General features: G+C 44.1%; 1 protein-coding gene across 2 annotated transcripts in view; it reads right to left on the reverse strand.

The window, feature by feature from the left end:
* The window catches only part of tbxas1 (thromboxane A synthase 1 (platelet)), a 217652-nt gene that overhangs the window by 39431 nt on the left and 150499 nt on the right, over window positions 1-27722 (reverse strand). For both annotated transcript variants that reach the window (XM_048549363.2, XM_048549364.2), the window contains one exon: window positions 4311-4640. In XM_048549363.2, coding sequence (XP_048405320.1) covers window positions 4311-4640 — 330 coding nt within the window. The remainder of the gene's footprint in view (window positions 1-4310; window positions 4641-27722) is intronic.

Raw genomic sequence — 27722 nt, forward strand, 5'->3', positions numbered from 1 at the left:
CCCACCTCCCACCTCAAGCCCCACCCCCATCTCCGAACTACTAGCCTCATCCACCACCCCCCCGCCCAACTCCTTGACCTGTCCGTCCTCCCTGGACTGACCTATCCCCTCCCTAATTCCCCACGTACACTCACCTTTACTGGCTCCATCCCCGCCTCTTTGACCTGTCTGTCTCCTCTCCTCCTATCTCCTCCTCTTTCCCTATTTATTTCAGAACCCCCTTCCCCTCGTCAGTTCTGAAGAAGGGTCTGTGCCCAAAACGTCAGCTTTCCAGCTCCTCTGATGCTGCTTAGCCTGCTGTGTTCATCCAGCTCTACACCTTGTTATCTCAGATGTTGTGCAGTGTTACTCCCAGGTTCTGGATATAGATTGCTATTTACAGATACTACACTTTATTTGACAATGTACATAAAGATTGAAATAAATTGTATTCTATTTACAAAATCATTTTGTTTTCTTGAGGGTGCATACATGAGGATCAATGGTCGGCACAACATCGTGGGCTGAAGGGCCTGTTCTGTGCTGTACTGTTCTATGTTCAATGTTCTATGTTCATGCACTCCTGATAATTTGTTTTATGATAACTCGGGGTAGAGTTCCCCCTCTTACTGAATGCCTAAACACAGGAGGGAATTGGGAATTCATAAGGATCTTTAAGAAGAATAGTGGGAGGAATGCAAACAGTCTTTGCCCGTTCAATCTCAAATTACCCAATAGAACATAAAACAGTACAGCACAGAACAGGCCCTTCAGCCCACGATGTTGTGCCGACCATTGATCCTCATGTATGCACCCTCAAACTTCTGTGACCATATGCATGTCCAGCAGTCTCTTAAATGTCCCCAAATACCTTGCTTCCACAACTGCTGCTGGCAACGCATTCCATGCTCTCACAACTCTCTGTGTAAAGAACCCGCCTCTGACATCCCCTCTATACTTTCCTCCAACCAGCTTAAAACTATGACCCCTCGTCTTAGCCATTTCTGCCCTGGGAAATAGTCTCTGGCTATCAACTCTATCTATGCCTCTCATTATCTTGTATACCTCAATTAGGTCCCCTCTCCTCCTCCTTTTCTCCAATGAAAAAAGTCCGAGCTCAGTCAACCTCTCTTCATAAGATAAGCCCTCCAGTCCAGGCAGCATCCTGGTAAACCTCCTCTGAACCCTCTCCAAAGCATCCACATCTTTCCTATAACAGGGCGACCAGAACTGGATGCAGTATTCCAAGTGCGGTCTAACCAAAGTTTTATAGAGCTGCAACAAAATCTCACGACTCTTAAACTCAATCCCCCGTTAATGAAAGCCAAAACACCATATGCTTTCTTAACAACCCTGTCCACTTGGGGCCATTTTAAGGGATCTATGTATCTGCACACCAAGATCCCTCTGTTCCTCCACACTGCCAAGAATCCTATCCTTAATCCTGTACTCAGCTTTCAACTTCGACCTTCCAAAATGCATCACCTCGCATTTATCCAGGTTGAACTCCATATGCCACCTCTCAGCCCATCTCTGCATCCTGTCATTGTCCCGCTGCAGCCTACAACAGCCCTCTATACTGTCAATGACACCTCCGACCTTCATGTCGTCTGCAAACTTGCTGACCCATCCTTCAATCCCCTCATCCAAGTCATTAATAAAAATTACAAACAGTAGAGGCCCAAGGACAGAGCCCTGTGGAACACCACTCACCACTGACTTCCAGGCAGAATATTTTCCTTCTACTACCACTTGCTGTCTTCTGTTGGCCAGCCAATTCTGTATCCAGACAGCTAACGTCCCCTGTATCCCATTCCTCCTGACCTTCTGAATGAACCTACCATGGGGAACCTTAACAAATGCCTTGCTGAAGTCCATATACACCACATCCACAGCTCGACCCTCATCAACTTTTCTAGTCACATCCTCAAAGAACTCGATAAGGTTTGTGAGGCATGACCTGCCCCTCACAAAGCCGTGTTGACTGCATTTGATCAAGCCATGCTCTTCCAGATGGTCATAAATCCTATCCCTCAGAATCCTTTCTAACACCTTGCAGACGACAGACGTGAGACCCTCTGGTCTGTAATTGCCGGGGATTTCCCCATTCCCTTTCTTGAAGAGAGGAATTACATTTGCCTCTCTCCAGTCCTCAGGTACGATTCCAGTGGAGAGTGAGGATGCAAAGATCTTCGCGAGTGGCGAAGCAATTGCATTTCTCATTTCCCAAAGCAGCCGGGGACAAATCTGGTCCGGGCCTGGCGACTTGTCAATCTTAATGTTTGACAAAATTTTCAGCACATCAGCTTCCTCTATCTCTATCCATTCCAGCATGCACACCTGCTCTTCAAAGGTTTCATTCACTACAAAGTTCATTTCTTTCGTAAAGACAGAAGTAAAAAACTCATTTAGGGCTTCCCCTACCTCCTCAGACTCCACACACAAGTTCCCTATGCTATCCCTGATCGGCCCTACTCTTTGACCATTCTCTTATTCCTCACATAAGTGTGAAATGCCTTTGTGTTCTCCCTAAACCGTTCTGCCAAGCCTTTCTCGTGCCCCCTCTTGGTTCTCCTCAGACCATTTTTGAGCTCCTTCCTCGCCTGCCTGTAATCCTCTAGAGCTGAGTTTGACCCTAGCTTCTTCCACCTTATGTAAGCTACCTTCTTCCTTTTGACAAGAAGCTCCACCACTTTCGTCATCCGAGGTTCCTTTATCTTACCCCTTCTTGCCTGTCTCAGAGGGACGTATTTATTCATCACTCGCAACAACTGTTCCTTAAACAGTCTCCACATGTCTATAGTGCCTTTACCATGGAACAATTGCTCCCAGTCCATGCTTCCTAACTCATGTCTAATCGCATCATAGTTTCCTCTTCCCCAATTAAATATCCAATATTTGTTACAATTCTTCACAACCATCCACAACAACTTATATTTTTGTGCATCTCATGTGAGGAAACATTTGAAGGTTTTTCATGACAATGAGGCATTAGGAAGACATGATTAAAATCTTGGTTACATGGCGGGTGATACAGAAGGAAAGAAATTGAAGTGGCAGAGAGGTTAAAGGTTGAAATTCCAGGATTTGGAGTTGAGACAGCTGCCAATGTTGAGGTTGAAGGGATTGTGGGGAGGACTGAAGGCAGAGTTATGGGGACAAAGCATGTGAGTTAAAAGCGGCAAGGGCATGGAGAGCTTCAAATATGGGAGCGATGACTGAAATTCTCTAACCTCTCCAGAAATGTACTTATGTAAACCTGATGGAAAAAGTTATCGACCTAAAAGATTAACACTGTTTTTTTCTCCATAGTTGTTACTTGACCTGCTGAGTATTTCTGGCATTTTCTTATTCAATTTTAGATTTCAAGCATTTACAATATCTTGCCTTTGCCTAGTTGAACCTACTTCAGGCAACTATCGCTGTAACTTGGTAGGTCTGGTGTTGAAAATATTGAGCTAATCACAAGTCCTTTCTTGTTTCTTTCTCTCTAACTCTCGCTGCAAACTCATTTAGCTGTGGGAAATATATGGCTGCTATATTGGATGCACACCATTGTCCAATCAGCACTCAGCTGTTGCCAACCTGCATGTTTGCTCTAAATGTGTGTCCCACTCAGAGATATTAATAGCTACCGTCATACATTCATTCAAGGGAAATATGCTGAATCAACCTGAATTTAAATGACACATCCATGTCACTAATTGAAAAAAAAATCTCCAGTCACTGGAGGATAGATTTATAAAGTGTCTCATCGTGGAAAATTAAATATTTACACCTCAGTAAATAGATCAAAACAGAATTAACTTCTAATTACTTTTGGATACAGAACCCCCAAAAGTCTGAATGCTCTTGCATCTCTGACTGAGAAAACAATATAAACCAGCACTTCAGTACTGCAGTGTCGCAAGTGCCATTTTTCTACATGACACCTTTATCTGCAGCCCTACCTGTTCACTTGGGTGGATCTAAGATATCCCGGGCAACTAGCTGTTAACAGTAGGCACAGAGAAATTGACAAAGACGTACTTGATTACAGATAGTCAACACAGTATAAGATCTCAATATGTTTCACTGGAGACAATGTTTGGCACCTTAAAGGAAGATGAGGTCAAGATGTATGGAAAGGGAATTCAAGAGCTTAAGACTTAGACAACTGAAAGCACAGTTCAAACGCATGGGGTAAAGCAAACAGGGGATGTGCAAGTGACTAGAATTGGTGGAAACAGATCTTAGAGGGTTGTAGGACATGAGGAGGTCACAGAGATGGGGCAAGGCCTTGCAGGGTTTGGAAGCCTTATCGTCAGACACAAAAGTCAAACTGAACTTACGTGAGACTCAAGGAATTCATCCACTTCCTTTAGCAGCAACTCCTGGCTCTCAGGATGGGTGGCAAGCAGGTAAGAAACAAAGGACAGAGTACTGCTGGTGGTTTCATATCCTGCTGCAAAGAAAATGAACGCCTGTGCCAAGATTTTATTTAGACTAAGGATCTTCTTCTGGATTCTGCCTGGGCTTGACTTGGCCATGTCCTTTGCATTCTGTGTCTCGGGAGACTCCTCGATTTCACCTCCAGAACTGGTAACATCGAACTTCTCCATGGTCGTGTAATCAGTGGATATGCGGGCATCAAGCATGAGCTGCAGGAAATCTCTGCGTTTCTGTGAAATACAAATACCAGCTTATTAACACCACTGTGCATCTCACACAATGTTGTAAGCCACCACTCCAAAAGGGATGTTGGCACACTTAGATGGGCAGACCTACTTAGGTGTTAGACTAGAAATGTGCGAAAAATATAGTAGGCCCATCAGGGTGTGCAAAATAAAGAGGTGATGCTCTTTCTGGATAAAGATATCTGACTAGCTTAAACACTAATGTAGATTAGTTTGGTTGAACAACATAATTTACTGCTGTAAATTCTATGCCTTTTTTCAAGCCTTAAGGTCTTGAATTACCTGCTTCAGATTTTGAACATTGGTTATTTCTTTAGTCTAGTTGACAGTCAAAGTGCATTTCTTTTTACATTCTCTCCCTAATGACCTGCTGAGTGAACACTGTGTCCACTATAGCACCAAGGCATGAAGATCAATACATCTCAGGTCTGTTTTCCATTAGTCCTGGCGTAAGACAGTTGAGCTGGGGCAGCAATTTCAGTTACATGCCACCCTGGGCTTACAGCTCCCATTCATCTGCAAGATTCCAGATGGGAAAGCCCCATGTGTGGACTTTGAGAGAGGACCAGAGTGGTTTCATCTAATTATATCCTCCAAAGACAAACAGTCTGCTAAATTTCACTGTTCAAACTCTTGTGTGAAGAGTGGACTCCTGGGTGCAGATGAAACTGTATAACATCATGGGCGATTTCAGGAATGTAGGAGATATCTGTGATTTAAAAAAAAAATCTCTATTTCATGTGTGATGCATTGTACCAGGGAAGTCAGCATTCTCTGTAAAATGTAACATTCGCAGTAGACTAATGGCTTTGGAGGGGATCCAGAGGAGATTCAAAAGAACGATCCCCGGGGTGAAGGGCTTGTCATATGGGGAGCAGTTGAGGATTCTGGGTCTGTACTCCATGGAGTTTAGAAGCATGAGGGAGGATCTCATTGAAACTTACACAATACTGAAAAGCTTGCATAGAGTGAATGTGGAGGTGTAGTCACTAGTAGAAGAGGCTGGGACCAGAGTGAAGAGATGATCTTTAGAACTGAGATGAAGAGGAATTTCTTCAGCCTGAGGGTGGTTAATCTGTGGAACTCATGGCCTCCACAGCCTTCAGTGACAAAGTCATTGAATATCTTTAAGACAGAGATAGATAGGTTCATGATTAGTAAGGGAATCAAAATTTACGGGGGCGAGGCAGGAGAAATGAAAACGAGAAACATATTGGCCATGATCGAATGATAGAGCTGACTCATTGGGCTAAATGGTTTAATTCCGCTTCTGTATCTTACAGTTTTATGGTTTAACTTGTTGGGATTAGAGGCCAATAAATTTATAGGGTGTCATAATCGATATCCCAGAGTATTCAAAGAAGTCACCCCAGAAAAAGTGGATGTACTGGTGGTCATCTTTCAAGATTCAACAGACTCGGGTACAGTCCTAGGTTTGGCGGGTAGCTAACACATCCCAACAATTTAGAACAGGAACTGGAGAGAAAACAGGGAATTACAGACTGTCAGCCTGACATCAGTAGTTGGGCAAGTGTTAAGAGTACACGATAAATAAACACTTGGAAGTCAGTGCAGGACTGCAGAGAGTCAACGTCAATTTACAAAAGGGAAATCACGCTTGACAAATCCATTAGGATGGAACGGAACTGACACAGTTGATACTGGGAGCTGGTGGATGTGGTTTAAAGGACTTTCAGAAGGCATTCAACAAGATGCCATTAAGAGATTAGCACAAAAAATTAACGGCATTGGGTGTAGTGTACTGGCATGGATATTGAACTAGTTGACAAACAGGAAACAAACAGCAGGAATAACTGGGTCTTTTTCCAAGTGGCAACTAGTGACTTGTGGGTTACCGCAGGGATCAGTGCTTGGAACCTGGTTGTTCACCGTATCCATTCATGACTTATATGAGGTAACCAAATGTAATAACTTCAAAAATTTCTTCAGCCAGAGAGTACTGAGCTTGTGGAAATCTCTGGCACAGAAAGTGGTTGGGACCAAAACACTAAACGTTTTCAAGAAGGAATTAGATATGATTCTGAGGGCTAAAGGGATCAAAGGATATGGGGAGAATGTGGGGCCAAGGTATATTGAATTAGATAATCAGCCATGATCATATTGAATGGCAAAGCAGACTTGAAAGCCTGAATTGCCTACTCCTGCTCCTATTTTCCAGTAAGTTGTTTTAGTAGGTTCACACAGACAGGGTCTTGCATCTTTACAATTCCCAATAGGTGCTCAATGTGTAATTTCAAGTGGCAATGATTTGGCTGGAGGTCTGTTTGTTATAAACACTTGCGTTTCAAACTTAAACTTAAATAAAACTTTAGAAGGTCAGATTAAGAGGGCCATGTTGAATTGCTAAACTTCATTCCTTACCTTGGCTTTAGCACTAGCCTTGATCCTGGAGCAACGAGACATGAACAGTCCCCTAGTCATGATCCAGTCAGAGCTTGAACATGGACAGGATTGGGACTGTTCAGCTTCCATCTATCCTCTCCTCTCGCCTTCATTATTAAGGTTGTTACAGAGGGGGAGTGGCTAAACCCCTCTTGATGATTAAACCAAAACACGAGCTCCAACCTGTTATGACATCAGTCGAGGTTCCCTTCTAATAGTTAACCCCGAAACACCCAAAGAAACACACCAACCCCGTAATCAGTTAAAAGCACAGTTAAAAGAGAGAAAATCCCCAATCCACTTTATAAATAAAAAGAAGCAATTTATTTATTTAACCCTAACAATGAACAGATTAACAGAATTACTAACAAACAAAACAAATCCGTCCTAGACTACTAACAACTCCCTAGCTGGCCTAAATTCTATTAGAATGCTGTTCAAATAAACATGGGTCCCATTTCTATAAAATCGATTAATAAGACAATAATAAATTAAAACTTAATCTCTCCAAATTTGCACAGACCGTGTCTTCTGGAGTGCTCTGCCTTTTCTGTTATGCCTCAGATGTCTTTCTTCCACTGACTCTGCTGTCAGGGATGTTTTATCTTTTTGTGAGGACTTTTAGCTAGATATGCCATGATACATTTTTAGGCTAGAAGGTGCTTTCTATAATATGTAGATGACCATGAGAGCCAACTTCTTTCTCTCTCTCTCTCCAGAGAGAGAGTTGAGGGTTCTTAACCTCGGCAAATGGCCATTAGCTCTAGGGTCTCTGTCCAACTGCTCCCTTCTTTGTGCCCGCGATGACATAACAATATTTCTTACGTAGGATTGGTTCAATGTTCTCAACACCATCAGTTCTGAAAACTGTTGTCTTGGTAAAAATGCTGCTTGGCCTTTCAATACAAATGTTTCAATTTCAGGTATTTTCTGTACAGGCATCCTCCAGCTGCTGCTCACAGACGTACATTTTAAAAGTCTCTAAGCGCAGAAAAAATCACCTCAACTCTTAAAGGGACCACACACTCTTCCCCCTCTTATCAGTTTCACAAACAAATTCTAGCTTCTGCCCTTCTACTTCACGAGCACTCTACACAACTTCATAACAAAGTGCATAAGTGAATAAACACATGGTTAAGGGCTATATGATCCAACCCCTCCTAACAACACTCCACTAACAACTGTCACCTGCAGAACAGAAGAAAGAACAAATAGTTATGGTGTACTTTCAGGTTTCACCCCTTATAACATCTTTGGGATATTGCGATAAGTGGCAATGATAGAGCTCTTTTTAAGAAAAACTACCATCAAAGGTAATTTTCTGTAAATTATCAGAAGGTTATATCAAAGAGACAGAACTAATGATGACCATCTGGAAGCCTTTTAAATGATAAAATATTCATTACTTTCAAATGCAAAATTGCGTCAAATGCAAAATGTTTATTAAATCAATGTTAAAGATGCCACCTTGACAGGGCTCAAAACTGAAGCTGTTGATATTTTCTCATTTGCTGCCTCGAGTTTCTGATCCACGCTGGCATGTCAATTGATTAGAATAGTATCAGAGATAATGGGAACTGCAGATGCTGGAGAATTCCAAGATAATTAAATGTGAGGCTGGATGAACACAGCAGGCCAAGCAGCATCTCAGGAGCACAAAAGCTGACGTTTCGGGCCTAGACCCTTCATCAGAGAGGGGGATGGGGAGAGGGAACTGGAATAAATAGGGAGAGAGGGGGAGGTGGACCGAAGATGGAGAGTAAAGAAGATAGGTGGAGAGGAGAGTATAGGTGGGGAGGTAGGGAGGGGATAGGTCAGTCCAGGGAAGACGGACAGGTCAAGGAGGTGGGATGAGGTTAGTAGGTAGCTGGGGGTGCGGCTTGGGGTGGGAGGAAGGGATGGGTGAGAGGAAGAACAGGTTAGGGAGGCAGAGACAGGTTGGACTGGTTTTGGGATGCAGTGGGTGGGGGGGGTGGAAGAGCTGGGCTGGTTGTGTGGTGCAGTGGGGGAGGGGACGAACTGGGCTGGTTTAGGGATGCAGTGGGGGAAGGGGAGATTTTGAAACTGGTGAAGTCCACATTGATACCATATGGCTGCAGGGTTCCCAGGCGGAATATGAGTTGCTGTTCCTGCAACCTTCGGGTGGCATCATTGTGGCACTGCAGGAGGCCCATGATGGACATGTCATCTAGAGAATGGGAGGGGGAGTGGAAATGGTTTGCGACTGGGAGGTGCAGTTGTTTGTTGCGAACTGAGCGGAGGTGTTCTGCAAAGCGGTCCCCAAGCCTCCGCTTGGTTTCCCCAATGTAGAGGAAGCCGCACCGGGTACAGTGGATGCTGTATACCACATTGGCAGATGTGCAGGTGAACATCTGCTTAATGTGGAATGTCATCTTGGGGCCTGGGATAGGGGTGAGGGAGGAGGTGTGGGGACAAGTGTAGCATTTCCTGCAGTTGCAGGGGAAGGTGCCGGGTGTGGTGGGGTTGGAGGGCAGTGTGGAGCGAACAAGGGAGTCACGGAGAGAGTGGTCTCTCCGGAAAGCAGACAGGGGTGGGGATGGAAAAATGTCTTGGGTGGTGGGGTTGGATTGTAGATGGCGGAAGTGTCGGAGGATGATGCGTTGTATCCCGAGGTTGGTAGGGTGGTGTGTGAGAATGAGGGGGATCCTCTTAGGGCGGTTGTGGCGGGGGCGGGGTGTGAGGGATGTGTTGCGGGAAATATGGGAGACGCGGTCAAGGGCGTTCTCGATCACTGTAGGGGGAAAGTTGCGGTCCTTAAAGAACTTGGACATCTGGGATGTGCGGGAGTGGAATGTCTTATCGTGGGAGCAGACGCGGCGGAGGCGGAGGAATTGGGAATAGAGGATGGAATTTTTGCAGGAGGGTGGGTGGGAGGAGGTGTATTCTAGGTAGCTGTGGGAGTCGGTGGGCTTGAAATGGACATCAGTTACAAGCTGGTTGCCTGAGATGGAGACTGAGAGGTCCAGGAAGGTGAGGGATGTGCTGGAGATGGCCCAGGTGAACTGAAGGTTGGGGTGGAAGGTGTTGGTGAAGTGGATGAACTGTTCGAGCTCCTCTGGGGAGCAAGAGGCGGCGCCAATACAGTCATCAATGTACTGGAGGAAGAGGTGGGGTTTGGGGCCTGTGTAGGTGCGGAAGAGGGACTGTTCCACGTAACCTACAAAGAGGCAGGCATAGCTGGGGCCCATGCGGGTGCCCATGGCCACCCCCTTAGTCTGTAGGAAGTGGGAGGAGTCAAAAGAGAAGTTGTTGAGTGTGAGGACGAGTTCAGCTAGGTGGATGAAAGTGTCAGTGGAGGGGGACTGGTCGGGCCTGCGGGACAGGAAGAAGCGGAGGGCCTTGAGGCCATCTCCATGCAGAATGCAGGTGTACAGGGACTGGACGTCCATGGTGAATATGAGGTGTTGGGGGCCAGGGAATTGGAAGTCCTGGAGGAGGTGGAGGGCGCGGGTGGTGTCACGGACGTAGGTGGGGAGTTCCTGGACCAAAGGGGGAGAAAATGGAGTCCAGATAGGTGGAGATGAGTTCGGTGGGGCAGGAGCAGGCTGAGACGATGGGTCGACCAGGGCAGGCAGGTTTGTGGCTTTTGGGAAGGAGATAGAAACGGGCCGTGCGGGGTTGGGGAACAATGAGGTTGGAGGCTGTGGGTGGGAGGTCCCCTGAGGTGATGAGGTCGTGAATGGTGTTGGAGATGATGGTTTGGTGCTCGGGTGTGGGGTCATGATCGAGGATGCGGTAGGAGGTGGTGTCGGAGAGTTGGCGTCTGGCCTCGGCGATGTAGAGGTCAGTGCGCCATACTACCACTGCGCCACCCTTGTCTGCGGGTTTGATGGTGAGGTTGGGGTTGGAGCGGAGGGAGCGGAGGGCTGCCCGTTCTGCGGGGGAGAGGTTGGAGTGGGTGAGAGGAGTGGAGAGGTTGAGGCGGTTAATGTCTCGACGGCAGTTGGAGATGAAGAGGTCGAGGGAGGGTAGGAGGCCTGGGGGTGGTGTCCAGGAGGAGGACTTGTGTTGGAAGAGGGTGAAGGGGTCAGTGGAGGGAGGATTGGGTTCCCGGTTGAAGAAGTATGCATGGAGGCGAAGACGGCGGAAAAACTGCTCTATGTCCAACCGTGACTGGTATTCGTTGATGTGTGGTTGTAGGGGGACAAAGGTGAGCCCCTTGCTAAGGATTGACCGTTCGTCCTCAGTCAGTGGGAGGTCCGGGGGGATGGTGAAGATGCAGCAGGGCTCAGTGTGGCTGTCTCCTCTGGGGTTGCTGGCTGTGGAGGTTGTGGGCGGAGCGATGAGGTCGTCGGCCGTGGGCGGGGTTCCGTCGGCTGTGGGCGGGGTTCCGTCAGCCATGGGCGGGGTTCCGTCGGCTGTGGGCGGGGTTCCGTCGGCATCGACTGTGGGCGGGGTTCCGTCGGTGGTTGGAGGATCGGGGTGGGCGGCAGCAGCTGAGGTGAGGGTGGTGTGTCGGGTGTTGTACCTGGACGTGGAGGTGGTGACTGCAGCAGCGGTTCCGGAAGTTCTGTGGCCGGCAGAGGCGGATGTGACGTCATCGGTGAGGTCTCCGGCCGTGTCCTCATGGTCAATGGCAGCGGGTGCATGGTGGGAGAGGGGCAGGGACAGAGTCGGGATTTGGGAGGCGCAGGAATCCTCTTGTGGGTGGCAGGGGCCAGTGAGTTGGTGGTACTTACGATTTTTGGTGTCCAGTAAAGCTGAGTGGAACTGGGTGTTCAGACTGTGGATACCGCGGAGGATGAAAAACAGCAGAGGTCCTTTGCAGGTCTGGGAGAGGGAGGCTCTGAGCTGGGGCAGGCTGGATTGCAGTGCCTGGAGGTGCCGGCGCATGGCTGCGAGTGTCTGTTTCAGGAGTCGCAGGGAGAAACGCTTCTGAAGGGTCTGAATATTCTGGGTGTAGAGGTGGTCACGGTTGGGGCCAAATTGGGAAGGCTGAAATGCGGACTGTAGTCCCTTGGGGATGATCTGGTTCCGTTGGCAGGTGCTGAGGAAGGTGATGTGGCTGTGGTACCTGGTTTGCTTCAGCACATGGTCGAGCAGTTTCAAGGCCGAAGAGATTACAAGAGAGTTGCAATGGGAGAGAGATTCCCTGAGGTTGGTCCGGAGGGAGGAGGGTAACTTCTTCAGGTTAGGCATCCCTGGAAGAGGCTTCGCAGTGAGGTTAAAATAGTAACAGAGATAATGGAAACTGCAGATGCTGGAGAATTCCAAGATAATAAAATGTGAGGCTGGATGAACACAGCAGGCCAAGCAGCATCTCAGGAGCACAAAAGCTGACGTTTCGGGCCTAGACCCTTCATCAGAGAGGGGGATGGGGAGAATGTTGAATTTGCTCCCATAACGAGTATTTAATGTGAGTGGCACATATACTTTTAAGGAGAAGCTACAGTGTCAATTCTCCCTGCTGCCTTTTCAAAGCAGTCAGTCTCTGTCAATCCACTTTTATAAGTGTTGGAAGACTGTTCGACTGTGGATGGTATCATGGTGCAACCCACAATGTTTAACAATTTTCACCTTTGCAGCAGCTTGGAATTTGTGACAATCAGAGGCCATTCCACACACTGTGCCTATGCTGGTTCTCTGAAAGAGTTACTCAATTCGTTAATGTATTGCTCACATGCCTGCAAAAAATCTTCTTGAATTCAATTTTGAATTCCTTTTATACAGACATCCTGTTATGGAACCACAATTTATAGTTGAAACTTTGAGACATGGAAATGGTTGAATGAGGCCTCTTATGGTGCAGAGGTAGTGTCTCTACCTCTGAGCCAAGAAACCTAGGTTCAATTAGGGCAGCACGGTGGCTCAGTGGTTAGGATTGCTGCCTCACAGTGGCAGGAACACAGATTGAATTCCACCCTCGGGCAACTGTCCATGTGGAGTTTGCACATTCTCCCTATGTCTGCATGGGTTTCCTCCAGATGCTCTGGTTTCCTTCCACATTCCAAAGATGTGCAGGTTAGGTGGATTGCCTATAGTATCCAGGTGGATTGACCATGCTAATTGTCCATTGTGTCCAGGGATATGTAGATCAGGGGGATGGGTCTGGTTGGGACGCTCTGATGGTTGGTGTGGACTTGATGGACCGAAGGGCCTGTTTCCACACCGTAGGGATTCTATGATCTATGACGTTCTACCTGTTCCAAAGGCGTACAATAATGTCTCTGAATGGTTCCTAGTTCCTATTAGGAAAATATCTGGAAACAGTTTAAAAGGATGATGGGGATCTTGCTAAGCAGCTTGTGAGAGCATACCTGGTAAACTGATTTAGTAGTGCTAGTCACCTTACTTCATGCTCTGTACTAAAATTTAACAGATGGGAAACTTATTTGGTTGTCCTCATGATACAAGACATGCAGGCAGAGAATTTATAAATGATTAAGGATTATGTGCAGGTTAGGGTGGATTGCCCATAGTGTCCAGGGATGTTCAGGCTAGGTAGTTTAACCATGGGAAATACAGGATTACATGGTAGGGTCGAGGGCTGGGTCTGGGTGGGATGCTCTTCAGAGGGGTGGTATGGACTTCATGAGCTGAATGACCTGCTTCTACATTGTTAGGATTCCATGGTTCTGTGTCATGGAATGTTAATGCACAGAAACAGGTCAGTCAGTCCAACCAGCCAATTGCAATGTTTCCTGCTCCCCTCAAGATTTGTCTCATTCTCCTTTTCTATCCGTATCAGCATTTCATTCTATTCCTTTCTCTCTTCTGTACTTATATAGCTTCTCCTTAAATGTATCTGTGCCACTCACATTAAATACTCCTTATGGGAGCAAGTTCCACATTCTAACCAACTGACAAAATAAGTTTATCAACAATTTCTCAATGGTGTCGTCAGTGGCTTTCGTGTATTTATAACACCAGTTTTGAACTCCTGAAGCCTAGCTTTCCTGAACTATAGACTGTTAAATTTAACCCAAAAGATGGTGAAGTTATTCTTTAGAATATCGATGGCTATACTGGTGTATTCCTTTTCAGGAATATGGATTTTGTTTCAGAAATCCTGGGTTTTAATAGAAACTTCCATCATAAGCCACATAGTGATTTCAAAGGATTTAGAAGAAACATCCTGGTTACTGACTCACCTCAGAACAAATAACCATCACTTCTCAGTCTCTACGTAAATAGGATTATTTGTTTTGCTGTTCATCCTTGCCATGTGTGTCACAGGCAATGCCAACATTTATTGCCCAATCCTGTTTCCACTTGGGACAATAGCGGTAAACCACTTCCTGACCCACAGCAATTCATCTGGTGAAGGCACTCACACAACATCATTAGTTACACAATTTTAATGCTTCTAGATTGTCAGATGCTTGTACAACTCCCCAGTAGTCATTGAGTACAAAAGGCATTATCTTTGGTCCATACCATAAACCACTTGCGAGCTACCATAAACAATACAGCATAGGAACTGGCCCTTCAGCCCACCACGTCTGTGCCAACCATTCTCTGCCTGTTCACGTGTCTAAATGCCTCTTAAACATTGTTAATATCTCTGCTTCTAGCCTGTCAATGAGTTCCAGGGACCTACCGCCCTCCATGGAAATAACTTCCTTCTTTAAACTTTTCCTCTCTCGTTTTAAACTTATGCCCCCTAATACTTGAGATTTCCACCAAGGGAAACAGAGTCCGGCTATTTATGCTATCTCATATTTAATCATTTTATATACCTTATGTAATTTTGTATACCTCTATCGGGTCACCCCTCAGCCTCTGACACTCTAGCAAAAACAATCCAAGTTTATCCAAGATAACAAAGTGTGGAGCTGGATGAACACAGCAGACCAAGCAGCATCTGAGGAGCACAAACGCCGATGGGCCCAAAACGTCAGCTTTTGTGCTCCTCAGATGCTGCTTAGCCTGCTGTGTTCATCCAGCTCCACAATTTGTTATCTCGGATTCTCCAGCATCTGCAGTTCCCATTATCTCCGATCCATGTTTATCCAAACTCTCTCTATAGCTATTACACTCTACTCCAGGCAACATTCTGGTAAACCTGTTCTGCACTGTCTCCAAAGCCTCCACATCCCTCCTTTGGTATAGCAGCCAGAACTGCACTCAATACTCCAGATGTGGCCTTGCTGAAGTTTTATACAGCTGCAACACGACTTGCCTACTTTCATACTCAAAGCCCCAACCAATGAAGGCAAGTATTTCGTATGCCTTCTTTACTAACATATCCACTTGTATTGCCACTTTGAGGGAGCTATGGACTTGAACCCCAAGATCACTCTCTGTATGTTAGTGCTCCTAAGGGTCCTGCCATTTACTGTACACTTCCATGTTGCATTTGATCTCTCAAAATGCATCACCTCGCACTTGTACGGAGCAAACTCCATCTGGATTTCTCCACCTATCTTTCTAACTGGTCTATATCCTACTGATCCTTTTATAACCTACCTCACCATCCAGAGATACGCCAATCTTTGTGTAGACTGCCAAATGACTAATCAGACCACCTTCTTTTTACTCCAGATCATATGTATATTTACAAACAACAGAAGTACCAGAACAAAGGTGCTGGAAAGGCTCAGTAGGTCTGGCAGCATCTGTGAAGGAAGAAACAGAGTTAATGTTTCGGGTCCGGTGACCCTTCCTCAGAACTGAGAGGAAGGGTCACTGGACCCGAAAAGTTAACTCTATTTTTTCCTTCACAGATGTGGCCAGACCTGCTGAGCTTTTCCAGCAACTTTGTTTTTGTTCCTGGTTTACAGCAGCCGCATTTCTTTCAGTTTTTACAGAGGTACCAGCACTGACCCGTGCGGAACAACAGTTCAACCCTCACCCTGGCAACTAAACTCTCAACCTTGGTGTCATTTTGCTCCACAAAATGAGCTTCTGGCTGTATACTTGCCCTCTCACTAAGGCCACCTACTTACACCAGGGTAGAATTGTACAATTCCAGCCATCATCTCATCTGTGGCTAAAACCCTTAGCCCAAGCCTTTGTTACTTCCAGCCTTGTCCGTTCCTGAACTTCTGTCTTCCAGCCTCCGGAACTTTAGGGTCATTCAAAAGCTGCCCATTTTCTAACCTGCACCGACTCATTCACACATCTCACCTACATTTGCAGGCCTACAATTAGTTCCTTGTTAAGCAGATACCTCAATTTCAAATTCTCATTTGTCTCCTTGCTCTTCCATTGCTTCACCCAGACCTCCACAAATCCCCATTTTGGTAACCTCCTCTATCTCTACGAACCTGCAAGATATCCAAGGTCCTCTCAGTCCAGTCACTCGATTTTCATTACTCTACCAATGCCAGCCATGCCTTCAGCTGCTGAGGTCCTTAGTTCTGAGATATCTTCAGTAAACCTCCCATCTACCTTTCTGCCTTTAAGAGGTTAAAACCAATTCTTCCATCAAACTTTAGTTTAATATTTTCTATGGTCCAATGTCAATAATGTTACTGTAAAGCAACTGGGAAGTTTTAAAGGTGACGTATAAATACAACTCATTGATGTTTGGTTGCCCAGATTAGCAGGTTTAATACCCTAAAAACAGCAAGGCAGCTAATTTCAACCGAGTCATCAACTGGGATAACAAACTGGTCTTCTTTACTGGACACACTGCCTACTCTTGTTTGACTGGTTACTCTTCATTCTCTCCACAAAAACATGTTTCACAAAGGAAAAGAATTACAGAAGTGAGCATTGGTCCTCTAGACAGCAAGTCTGGGGAAACTAACATTGGAAACAAAGGAAATAGCAGAAAAATTGAACTAATTTTTTTTAATGTAGAAGATACAAATAACATTCAAGATTATAACTGCAAATCAAAAGGGGGTGAGGAACTTTTTCACAAATGTATTCATGAGGGGAATAACACGGAGAAAAGTTCTACAACAAAAATCTGACAAGACCCCAGGCGCTGGCAGACTTGATCCTAAAAGAACTGGCTATTGAGATAGTAAATGTACTGGTTTTAATATTCCAAAATTCTCTCAATTCTGGCAAGGTTGTATCAATTTGAAAAATAGCTAATCTAACTCCTCTACTTAACAAAAGAGGGAAACAGAAAGAATGAAGCTGAGGCAAGTTAGTTTAGCATCTGTCACTGGGAAAATGATGGAATCTATCTAAGGAGACAGAAAATGGGAATGCAATCTGGCAGCTAACACAATTGAGAGAAAGGGAAGCCACGCTTGAATAATTTATTGGACTTCTTTAACCATGTAACAAAAACATGGAGTAACGGAAACCTGCAAATGCGATGTACTTGGGTTTCGAGAAGACACTTAACAAGATGCTACAATAAAGATTATGAAATAACTCCACAGAGACCAGTATTCCGTCACTAAGTTACCCTTTATTTACATGTGGAGAGTCCTTCACACTGATCCAGCTCCCTCCAAGCCAGCTCTCGAAGAAGGGTCTAGGCCTGAAATGTCAGCCTTCCTGCTCCTCTGATGTTGCTTGATCTGCTGTGTTCATTCAGTTTGACACCTTGTTATCTCAGAACCACCGGTATCCCTGTTTATATCAGTCAGCCAGGACTCCCTGATCAGACCAGGTTAACAACCTCAATCAGGGAACTCATATTCTTTGAAAACTAGTTGGCTGGCTGTTTTACAATCGCGACATCCTTCCCCCTCTAAGTCCAGGGACATAGGCCTGTTCTTTTACTTGTGGCCTTTCTTGGGTCCGCTTCCTCTGACTGAGCCTCAGATATGGGCGGTATATACTGACCATAGCCAGCCTCTTGTGGTGTCTTGGAAGAAATTCATCTTCTTCTTCATGCGGTAAAGATGTTTAGGCTGAGACATCCATCTCAGACTCTTAGGGTTCTTCTATGCTGGACGGAGCGAGAGTACCCATGGGTTCTAACAGACCTTCCAGATGTTCGGAGGGGCTGGGTACGTTTAGCTCCTGCCCTGTTTGCAGCTTGGCAGCTTTCATGTGGTCCATCTGCTTGTTCAAGATACCTCGCCTGTCCAAACTATGTACATCAAGGGACCAGACCTTGTGTTGACCGTGTCTCTGGCCCACGCAGGGCCATTTCTGTGGTTTTGTCCCAAGGGTTTGTCCCCTGAAGTAAAGTGTCTCTCTCACTTAGCCGAATCTTGTGTCTGGCATTGCCATTCCTGATGCCATTTCACCCTCATCCCAGGTCCGGGAAGATCAGATTTAAACAGGTTTGGAGTCATCCCCCCAAGGAGCAATGCTGTGCAGCTATACCTGTAGTTGTACAAGGGGTAGTCTGATAATCAAACAGGAACTGGAACAATTTGGTATCAAGTGAAGCTGTAGAGAGTTTCTTCAAGCCTGCCTTCAAATTTTGGATTGCTCTTTCCTCCAAACCATTGGATGATAGATGGTATGGAGCTATCCTTAGATGCTGAATGCTATTTGACTTCAGGAAATACTCAAATTACCTGGTGCTAAATGATGGCCTGGTTCCTGTGGCCAACACTTCCAGGAGCCCGCGCATTGTAAAAGAAGCTCACGGCTTTTCTATTATCATACCCATGTTTGACAAATGAATTCTACGCATGTCCAAACACTTTGAGTTGAGCATCCACACTAAGAACGTTGAGCCCATGAAAAGACCAGCATAGTTGACGTGTGACTGAGTCTGGGTTTACCCAGCCAATCCCACAAATGTGAGACAGGGATCTGCTGGAGGTAATTTTTGTCCCAGTTGGCATCCTGGGTACTACCCCACCAATGCAAGTATTTCGGCATCGAATCCTGGCCACCGGACATCACTTTTCACTGACATCTTCATTTTGGACACCTCTGGTGCAGTTCAACCAGAATCTGGCTGCGAACTTTGCGTGGAACAACCACTCTTCCTCCTCATAATAAAATGCCATCGTTCTCACTGAGCTGGTCATGCTGGGTCCAGAAAGTTTTCAATTCTGGTTGTGATGGTCCTTTTGTTTCCCTCATCACTACCAGCTGTTTTCATTTTGCCAAGACCAGATCCTTTGCATTCACAATCTGATATTGTCAGCAGTGACCAGAAGGGCATTCAGAAACTTGAAAACCAGTGGTGACACCGCCAGTGGTATATCTGCCAGTGGGAGGCAGCTCAAGGCAAACGCATTTACTACTTCGCCTCCCAGACGGTGTTCCAACTTAAAATTTTGTACGCACTCAGAATGAGAGACCACCCGCTGAATTCAACGTGATGCTATAGATGGCACAGCGTTGTCCTCTTTGAGTCACCCTCGCAGGGGTTTATAGTCTGTTACTATTACAACTTTACATCCATAAAGGTACTGGTGGAACTTTCTCACACCAAAGATGACCAAACCTTCCTTCTCTACCTAGGCTAATTTGCACTCTACATCAGCCAAAGACCAAGAAGCATGCACTATTCGGTATTCATCTCCATTAGGTCATCTGTGAGCCAACACTACCTGATTCCATCTGGGGAGGCACTGCATGTCAGCACCAGATCTCATTTGGGATCACTGTGTGCCAATAGCTGCTTCTTCATTTCCCTAAAGGTTACATCTTGGCTATGAGGCCATTTCTAAGGCTAGCCCTTTTTCAATAGCAGATGTAAGGTGGCCAAGATGGAGGCCAGATTACATATGAACTTTCCATAGTATTTCACAGATCTAAGCTCTGGTATGAACATGGGAGCTGGGGGACCTCTGATCGCCTTCACTTTATCTTCTAATGGGTATAATGCGGTCTTGTCAACTCTGATGCCCAAGTAGGTCACAAGGGGTCAGAGATAATGGGAACTGCAGATGCTGGAAAATCCAAGATAACAAAGTGTGGGGCTGGATGAACACAGCAGGCCAAGCAGCATCTCAGGAGCACACAAGCTGATGGTTCGGGCCTAGACTCTTTTCTGATGAAGGGTCTAGGCCCGAAACGTCAGCTTTTGTGCTGCTAAGATGCTACTTGGCCTGCTGTGTTCATCCAGCCCCACACTTTGTTATCTAGGTCACAAGGGGTGTCTGGAACACACATTTTCCCCTTCTAAGGCATACACCCACCTGGGAGAAATGTCTAAGGGCTATGTCTATGTTGAAGTGTTCTTTATTGGTATTCCCTCATATTAGCACATATCTAGGTAAATGGCAACCTCGAGTTGACCTTGTAAAATGTTCTCCATTGTCCGCTGAAAAATGGCACAAGCTGATGATGCTCCAAAAGCCAGTCTCATATTTTGGTACAAACAACAATGGATATTAATTATAGCATGCTTCTGTGAATCCTCACCCAACTGCAACTGCATGGCTCATGCCCAGTTTTGTGAAGCACAGCCCCCTTGCCAGCATTGCACGCAAGTGCTCCAGACAAGGGATTGAGTATTTATCGAGCTGTGAGAAGCAGTTTACTGTTTGTTTAAAATCCCCACAAAGGTGAACCAACCCATCAGGGTTCACAATTGGCACAAAAGGCACTGCTCATTCTGCAGACTGCACGGGTTCAAAGATTTCTTCACTTTTCAGCCTTCTGATTTCTGTCTTTACTTTTGCCTGTTAGGCAAGTGGTACTGGTCAGGCCTTGCAGAATCGTGGAACTGCTTCCTGGTCAACATACACAGTGGCCTTGGCTCCTTTGATAGTCCCCGGACCTTCCTGAACAACTTCCAGGTATCTTATTAGGACTTCACTCAGGTAGCAACTTTCTAATCAAAAAATGTTGAGCTAATCAATGTGAATCCTTCTCAACTAATTTCGCCACATTAGGCTCTGGCCCGAGTCTTTTACTACAATCAGTGGGAACTGAACCAGCTGTTTCTCATCAGAGACCAGAACCAAAGTTGTACCCTTGACCAGTGAAGGTTCTCAGGTATAGGTTCTCACACTAGCCGAGGTCTTACACAAACATAATAGTTGGAGTCCAGAACGAATTTTGTTAAAGACTGGTTCAGCAATCACTGATACAGTCACACCGGTATCACCCTCCATTATAATTAAGAAACCATTTAACCAGACGTTTATTTTGATTGGTTCCGATTTGGATGTCGCTAAGCAATTTAACTGTTTAAAGTCAGATAGAGGTGGACTTTCCAGGGTGTGCACTCTCTGGGTACCGGTCAATGAGTTCTCCTACTCAAGGTTCTCCTACTCAGGGCCTAGTGAGACTATTTTAAAATGTCAAGTTCATTTACCGGCTTGCCAGCCTAGATCTGAACAAAGTGTTAACCATTTGGCCGAGGCTTGGTTTTGTTTTGGGATTTTACTGTGGGCTGAACTAGAGTCCCTCTGTTCAGGATATATCCTGACTGAGACTATGCAATTGCCTTCACTCAAGTGGTGTCTGCTAAACTCTGTCAGATTGGTGAGGGTGTCCTCTTCCATTGGCATCCTCTGCAAGTCACAGGCTCTACTTGCCACATTTTCTAACAATAGAGCCAGGTGTAGTGCCGGTTTGAAGTCCAGTTGATAGTAGGCACTTTTATATGGTTACATCTTTAATCCCACATATCAAACAGTGTCTCAGCACCTCATTAAGGGTTAAGTCAAAATCACACGGCTCTGCCAATCATCTTAACCTCCTCAGAAACCCTGTCATGGATACCCCTGATTCTTGAACTGCCTAGTAAAACTGATAACATGTCAAAATTAGAGGGGGCTTGGGCTCATAATATTCCTTAACTAAATCTGTCAACTCTTGAAAGGTTTTAGTATCTGCTGCCTCAGGAAATGTTAGGCTCCTAATAAGTGAAAAAGCTGCGTGTCCACAAACTGTCAGAAGAATTACTTGATGCTTTTCATCTGCTCCAATATCATTTGTCCCCTGCAAAATAAAGCATTCTTTCCAAACACTGATCCCAGTTGAACAAATCAAGCCTCCCAAATAATGGCATGTTGCCAGAAATGCTTACCCCAACTCAAAGCCAACTATTGTGAACAATTCCTTCAGTACAGAGGCTGGTGTCCCATCACTAAGTCACCCTTTGCTAACACATGCATAGTACCTGACACTGATCCAGCTTTCTCAGAGCCAGATCTCAGAGTGAACAGAATCTCTGAGCATCCTGTTTATATTTATCAGCAATGGCTCCCTGATTGGACCAGGTTAATAGCCACAATCAGGGAGGTCATATTCTGTGAGGTCGACCTGGCTGACCTCATTACCATCACTACAGGTTACTACATACAGTGTTGGGGTTGGGGGGGAACAGAGAAAGCACACTGGCTAGCTAACCAGAAGAAAAGGGTAGGCATATATGGGTCATTTATAATGATTCATAAATAGTATTGGCAAGATGTGAGGAGTGCGATGCCACAGGGATCAGCCTCAACTATTTACGATTCATATAAATGACCTGGATAAAGGGACCGAATGAATGACTGTTAAATTTGCTGATGTACAAAGGCAGGGGGAATAGTAAGGTGTCAACAGCAGGTACAGAATCTGAAAAGGGATGTAGGCAGGTTAAGTGCACGTTCAGAAATTGGGCTGATGGAGCAGAACACACGAAAGTGAACTTCAGCATTTTAGCAAGAAGAGTAGAAAAACAAGTTTATGATTTAAAAAGAGAGATTGTAGAATTCTGACTGTTTCATGGATTTTGAATAATCAAATGGTTAAGTAAACAATATAATTTATTGCAAGGAGAATGACATATTCAAATTGATAAGCTTTACAATGTTCGTCTCCTTATTTAAAGAAGGACATTATTATTTTAGAAGCACTTCAGAGAATGTTCACTTGTCTAATTCCTCAGATGGAAGGGTTTTATTATGACGAATAAATCGGACAATCTGGGCCCATATTAATTGGAAGTTAGAAAAATGAAAAGAAAACTTAGTGAAGGTGAAACGATATCCCCCTCTTGTGAGAGAGACTAAATCTAGGGGAGACAATTTAAAAATAAGAAGTCTCACATCTAATATGGAGGTGATAATTCTTTTTATTTGAGGGCCCTGAGTCTGTGGAATTCTCTTCTATAAGGAGTTATGGCGACAGGGTCATTGAATATTTTTAAGACAGTAGTGTAGTGGTTCACAAGGATACTCTGTGCACCTCTTTCTGTCTTTGACTGCTTTCTGTTAAGTTCGCATCTGTGTTCTGATCCCCTTCACCCTGCAACACCTCTGCTCCATTGTTTATGTCCATCCCAGGCCTTCTTTCTTAATTTCTTTCCTGTTGATACTGCTGCTAGCTTGAGGGTAAGCAGGTCACATATACCAATATATCTAACTAAACAAGAAAATTACAACTGATCTGTGACACTGTTGCAAAATCTTAAAGGCTGTATTCAAACATTCTTAAAAACAATCATAACTACCATAGATATTCTGAATAAATTCTAAATATCTTTTATAATATTGTTTTAAGGTCAATTACAGAATAAATTGATCCTTACATCTGCAGCCAACATTCAGAAAGGCCTCTGACACTGGAGTTCCACTCTTAAGAGTTACCAGATAGTGAAGTAATTTCCAAAGGGAATCATCGTAACACCAAATATTTCAGAAACGCCATTAGACTGATTCCAATTCTGAGACACCCAATGACACCTTTGGAAAAAACTTCTGGTATTTCTCAGTGTGCAGGTGAACAATACCTCCCTCATTCATCCCCTAATGGTTACAAAACCTGTGTACCAATACTCCGAAAACTGTTGGAGATGGCTCAATGATATAATTTAAATAAAATAAAACAATGATGGTGAGGGATAATGAGGGATTTGACTTCATGCAATTATGGCTACTATCCGTCTTACAGCTTGCTGCACAGAGCTGATAATGGAAGTTCAATTTATGAGATATTTTTGTGTGTGCTATAGCTAAAGATTAGGATTTGCAACATATGCAGATTGTACAGACTATCATTCCCTTTCATTATCATGCATATAGATGTCCATCATAGTTATTTTTAATGATGATTTCTTCTATCAAGGTCATGTTCAACTGACAAAAAAAATTAAGATTTAACTCAGCTGCCTTTCCTCACCAATTTTGATTGGAACAGGGACAGTAATTGGAGCACTTCTCTACAATCCTGGGGAAGCAGACATCGCTAAATCAGGAATAATGCTTATATAAAGCTTGCCCAAATTAGTTGTAATATAGCATTCCTGCATATTTGGGGTATTGACCATTCTGCACCCCGAACAGGCCCCTGGTCATGAAGTACTGAGCACCCCACAGCAGGAAGCTTAAGTCCCCAATCTCCCAAACATCTGCAGTTTGCAGTCAAATCCAATTCCGGGAAACTGCCAGCATTCAATAGAATTAGGAATCTAACCATAAAACATAGGAGCTGAACAAGGCTATTCAGTCCATCGGGTCAGCTCCACCAGTCAGTGAGATCGTGGCAGGTATGATAATTCTCAACTCCATTTTCCTGATAATTCCGAAACACTCTTGATTCCTTTAATGGTTAAAAATTTGTCAATCTCAGCCTTTGAAATACTTAATAATCAAACTTGACAGCTCAACTCTACATGAAATGGGTAACCCTTTATTCTGAGATTATACCCTCTGGTCCTAGATTCTCACACAGGGGTAAAAATTTGTCCATATTACCCGACCAAGACCCCAGGAATCTTGCATGTTTAAACTAGGTTGCCTCTCATTTTTCTAAATTCCAATGAGTACAAGACCAGCCTACTCAACCTCTCCTCATAAAACAGTTACCCCCAAATCCAGGATCAACCAAGTGAACATTCTCTGGACTGTATCCAATGCTATTTTCTCTTTCATTCAAGAAGGAGGCCAAAACAGTCCATAATATTCCATCTTTGTTCTGACTAGTGCCTTGTATAATTTTAGAAAGACTTCCACCTTTTTGGTCTCCTTTCACTTTGAAATAAAGGCCAATATTTAACTTGCCTTCCCGGATACCCGCTGAACTTGGATGCCAGCATTTTGTGATTTATGCATGAGAATTCCCAAATCCCTTTGTGCTGTAGCTTCCTGCAGTCTATATTCACTTAAATCATATTCAGCTCCTCATTTCTTCAAGCGAAGTGCATAATCTCACATATTCCCACATTATATTCCATCTGCTATATTTCTGCCCATTCGCTTGATCTGACTCTTTCCCTCTGCAAACTCTTCATGTCATCATCAGTCCCACCTAATTTGTGCCAACTGCAAATTTAGTTTTATTTGCTTTTCTGACCCAGGCTATGAAAATACATTGTAAATAATGATTGCCACAGCACTGACCCTTGTGGCATTCTAGTAATTAAAGGCTGCCATCCTAAAAATGTTCCCCGAATCCCAACTCTTGCTTTATAATAGCTAATTAATCCACTATCCATGTTAATATAATACCTCTAACACAATGGACTTTTCTCTTATTAAGCAGCCTAATGTGTCGTGCTTTATCAAACTTGTTCTGGAAATCTGAACATAATACATGCTATCCTTCTCCTTTATCTATCCTGCTTATTATTTCCTTTAAGAATTCTAGGAAATATATTAGGCATAATTTCCCCTTTGTGAAGCCATGCTAACTCTGCTTAATCATATGATGCAGTTCTAAATGCTCTGCTGTTACATCCCTTTTCATAGGCATTGACATTTTCCCAAAGACAGATCTTAGGCTAACTGATTTATAGTTACCTGTGCTTTTTATCTCCTCCCATTTTAAAAAAAAAGGTGCTTCTTTGGCAGTTTTCCAATCCTAAGGGACTTGTCCAGAATTTAAAAATTCCTCGAAGATTATTACCAGTGCATTCACCATCTCTGTAGCTGCTTCTTTTAATAATCTAGGATGTCTCCCTTCAGATCCAGGGGACATACTGGCATTTAGCCCCATTAGTTTCCCTTACACTTTTTCTCTCATAATAGTTATTGTATTTATTTCATCTCCTCCTTTCGCCTTTGTTTATTTAGCAATTTTGGAATGATATTATCTTCTACTGTGAAGACTGACACAAAATATTTTATCAACTCCTCCATTATTTCCTGGTTCGCCATTCTTATTACCCAGCTTTACTTTCTAAAGGGCCTGCATTAACTTTGGCATCTCTCTCTTCCTCTTTATATTTTTAAAGAAGCGCCTCTTGCTTCGCTTGCCTTGATATCATTTGCAAATTTACTCTCAAAGTTTTTCTTCTCCCGCTTTATTATTCCTTTTTAAACATCCCAATCCCAGGCTTACCACTTGTCTTTGCTTCATTTCATGACTTTTCTTTCAATCTGGTCCAATCCATAACTTCTGTGGTCAAACATGGTTGGATTATACCCTTCTCGGAATCCTTCATTCGCAGCGGAATATCTATTTGCTGTGAGCTACAGGAACACAGGGTCAGGAGTGGACCATTATCATCTCCAGCCTTCCGCCATTTAATAAGATCATGGATGATCTGTGGCCCAACTCATACAGCTGTCTTTGGCTCGTATCCTTTCATACAATTGCTTAACAAAAAAAACCTATCTCAGATTTAAAATTACCAACTGATCCAGCATTAACTGCTGTTTGTGGAAGTGAGTTTCAAACCTCTATCACCCTTTGTGCTTCCTAACACCTCTCCTGAACAGTCTGGACCTAATTCTCAGCTATGCCCTCTATTTCTAAAATCCTCAAACAGTGGAAATAGTTTATCTACCCTATATTTTCTTGTTAACATCTTAAAGACCAGATCATCCTTTAAATCCTCTAAAGTCTTGAGAAAACAGGCCTAATTTGTAGAATCTCTCCACATAACCCCCAATGTCTAGTTATTACACTTGTAAAGCTACATTCTATTCTTTCCAAGGTGTGGTGCCCAAATCTGCTCAGAGTACTGCAAGTAGGGTCTAACCAGGGTTTTGTATAACTGCAGTATAACTTTTGCATCCTAGTACTACTGTCTTAAATCTCTGCCCATGTTCCTCAACCGTCTTTGCTGCTAAACTCCTGTCTCAATCCACTCCCACAAACTCTGTCCTTGTTCCTTTGGAGTTGCCCTTATTTAAGTTTAGCACGGTTGCTTCCAACTCAAGTTGCTCACTCTCAAACTGAATGCTAAATTCTACCCTGGTATGCTCACTGTTTCCAATAGAGTCTTTTATGCTGCAATCATTCATTAACACTCTCTCATTAATAAATTCAGATTCAAAACAGCCTGATCTCTGGTTGGATCCATAACATATTGCTCAGTCCCACATACACCCAATGAATACCTTTTCATGGCTACCTCTACCAACCTGTCTTTCCTAATCCCCATGAAGATTAAAGCATTCATGATTAAAGTACCGCATCTGTTACATGCCCTCTTATCTCCCGATTTATTATTTGTCCCACCCTCTATTGTTAGGGAGCTTATAGACTACATCTACCCATGTCTCCCTCTCTGCATTATTTCCTATCGTCACCCATATGGATTCTACATTTCTGATCCAAGATCATTTGTTGGCATTATAATTATTCTACCCTTGTGTTAACAAAGCAACTCCACCATTCTTTACTTCCTGTCTGTCCTTTTGAAAAGTCACATACCGCTCAATGTTTAGTTCCCAATTTTGATCTCATGGCAACCATGTCTTTGTAATAGCTATAAAATCATACCCATTAATCTGTTTGTGCCATTAATTCATTCATTTTGTTCTGAATACGTGCATTCAAGTAAAGAGCCATTAGCCCTACCTTTTCTCCACTTTCCCCCCAACCCTATTTGCTGTTGCTTCTCTCTGTTTACAAACTCAGTAGCGATATTTAAATAGCCGATCTATCCCCTTCCCTTGTAGCCCTATATTTCACTTCTCCCAATACCTCCCACAC

Source organism: Stegostoma tigrinum, chromosome 18 (genome assembly GCF_030684315.1).
Source record: "Stegostoma tigrinum isolate sSteTig4 chromosome 18, sSteTig4.hap1, whole genome shotgun sequence".
Taxonomy (NCBI): Eukaryota; Metazoa; Chordata; class Chondrichthyes; order Orectolobiformes; family Stegostomatidae; genus Stegostoma; species Stegostoma tigrinum.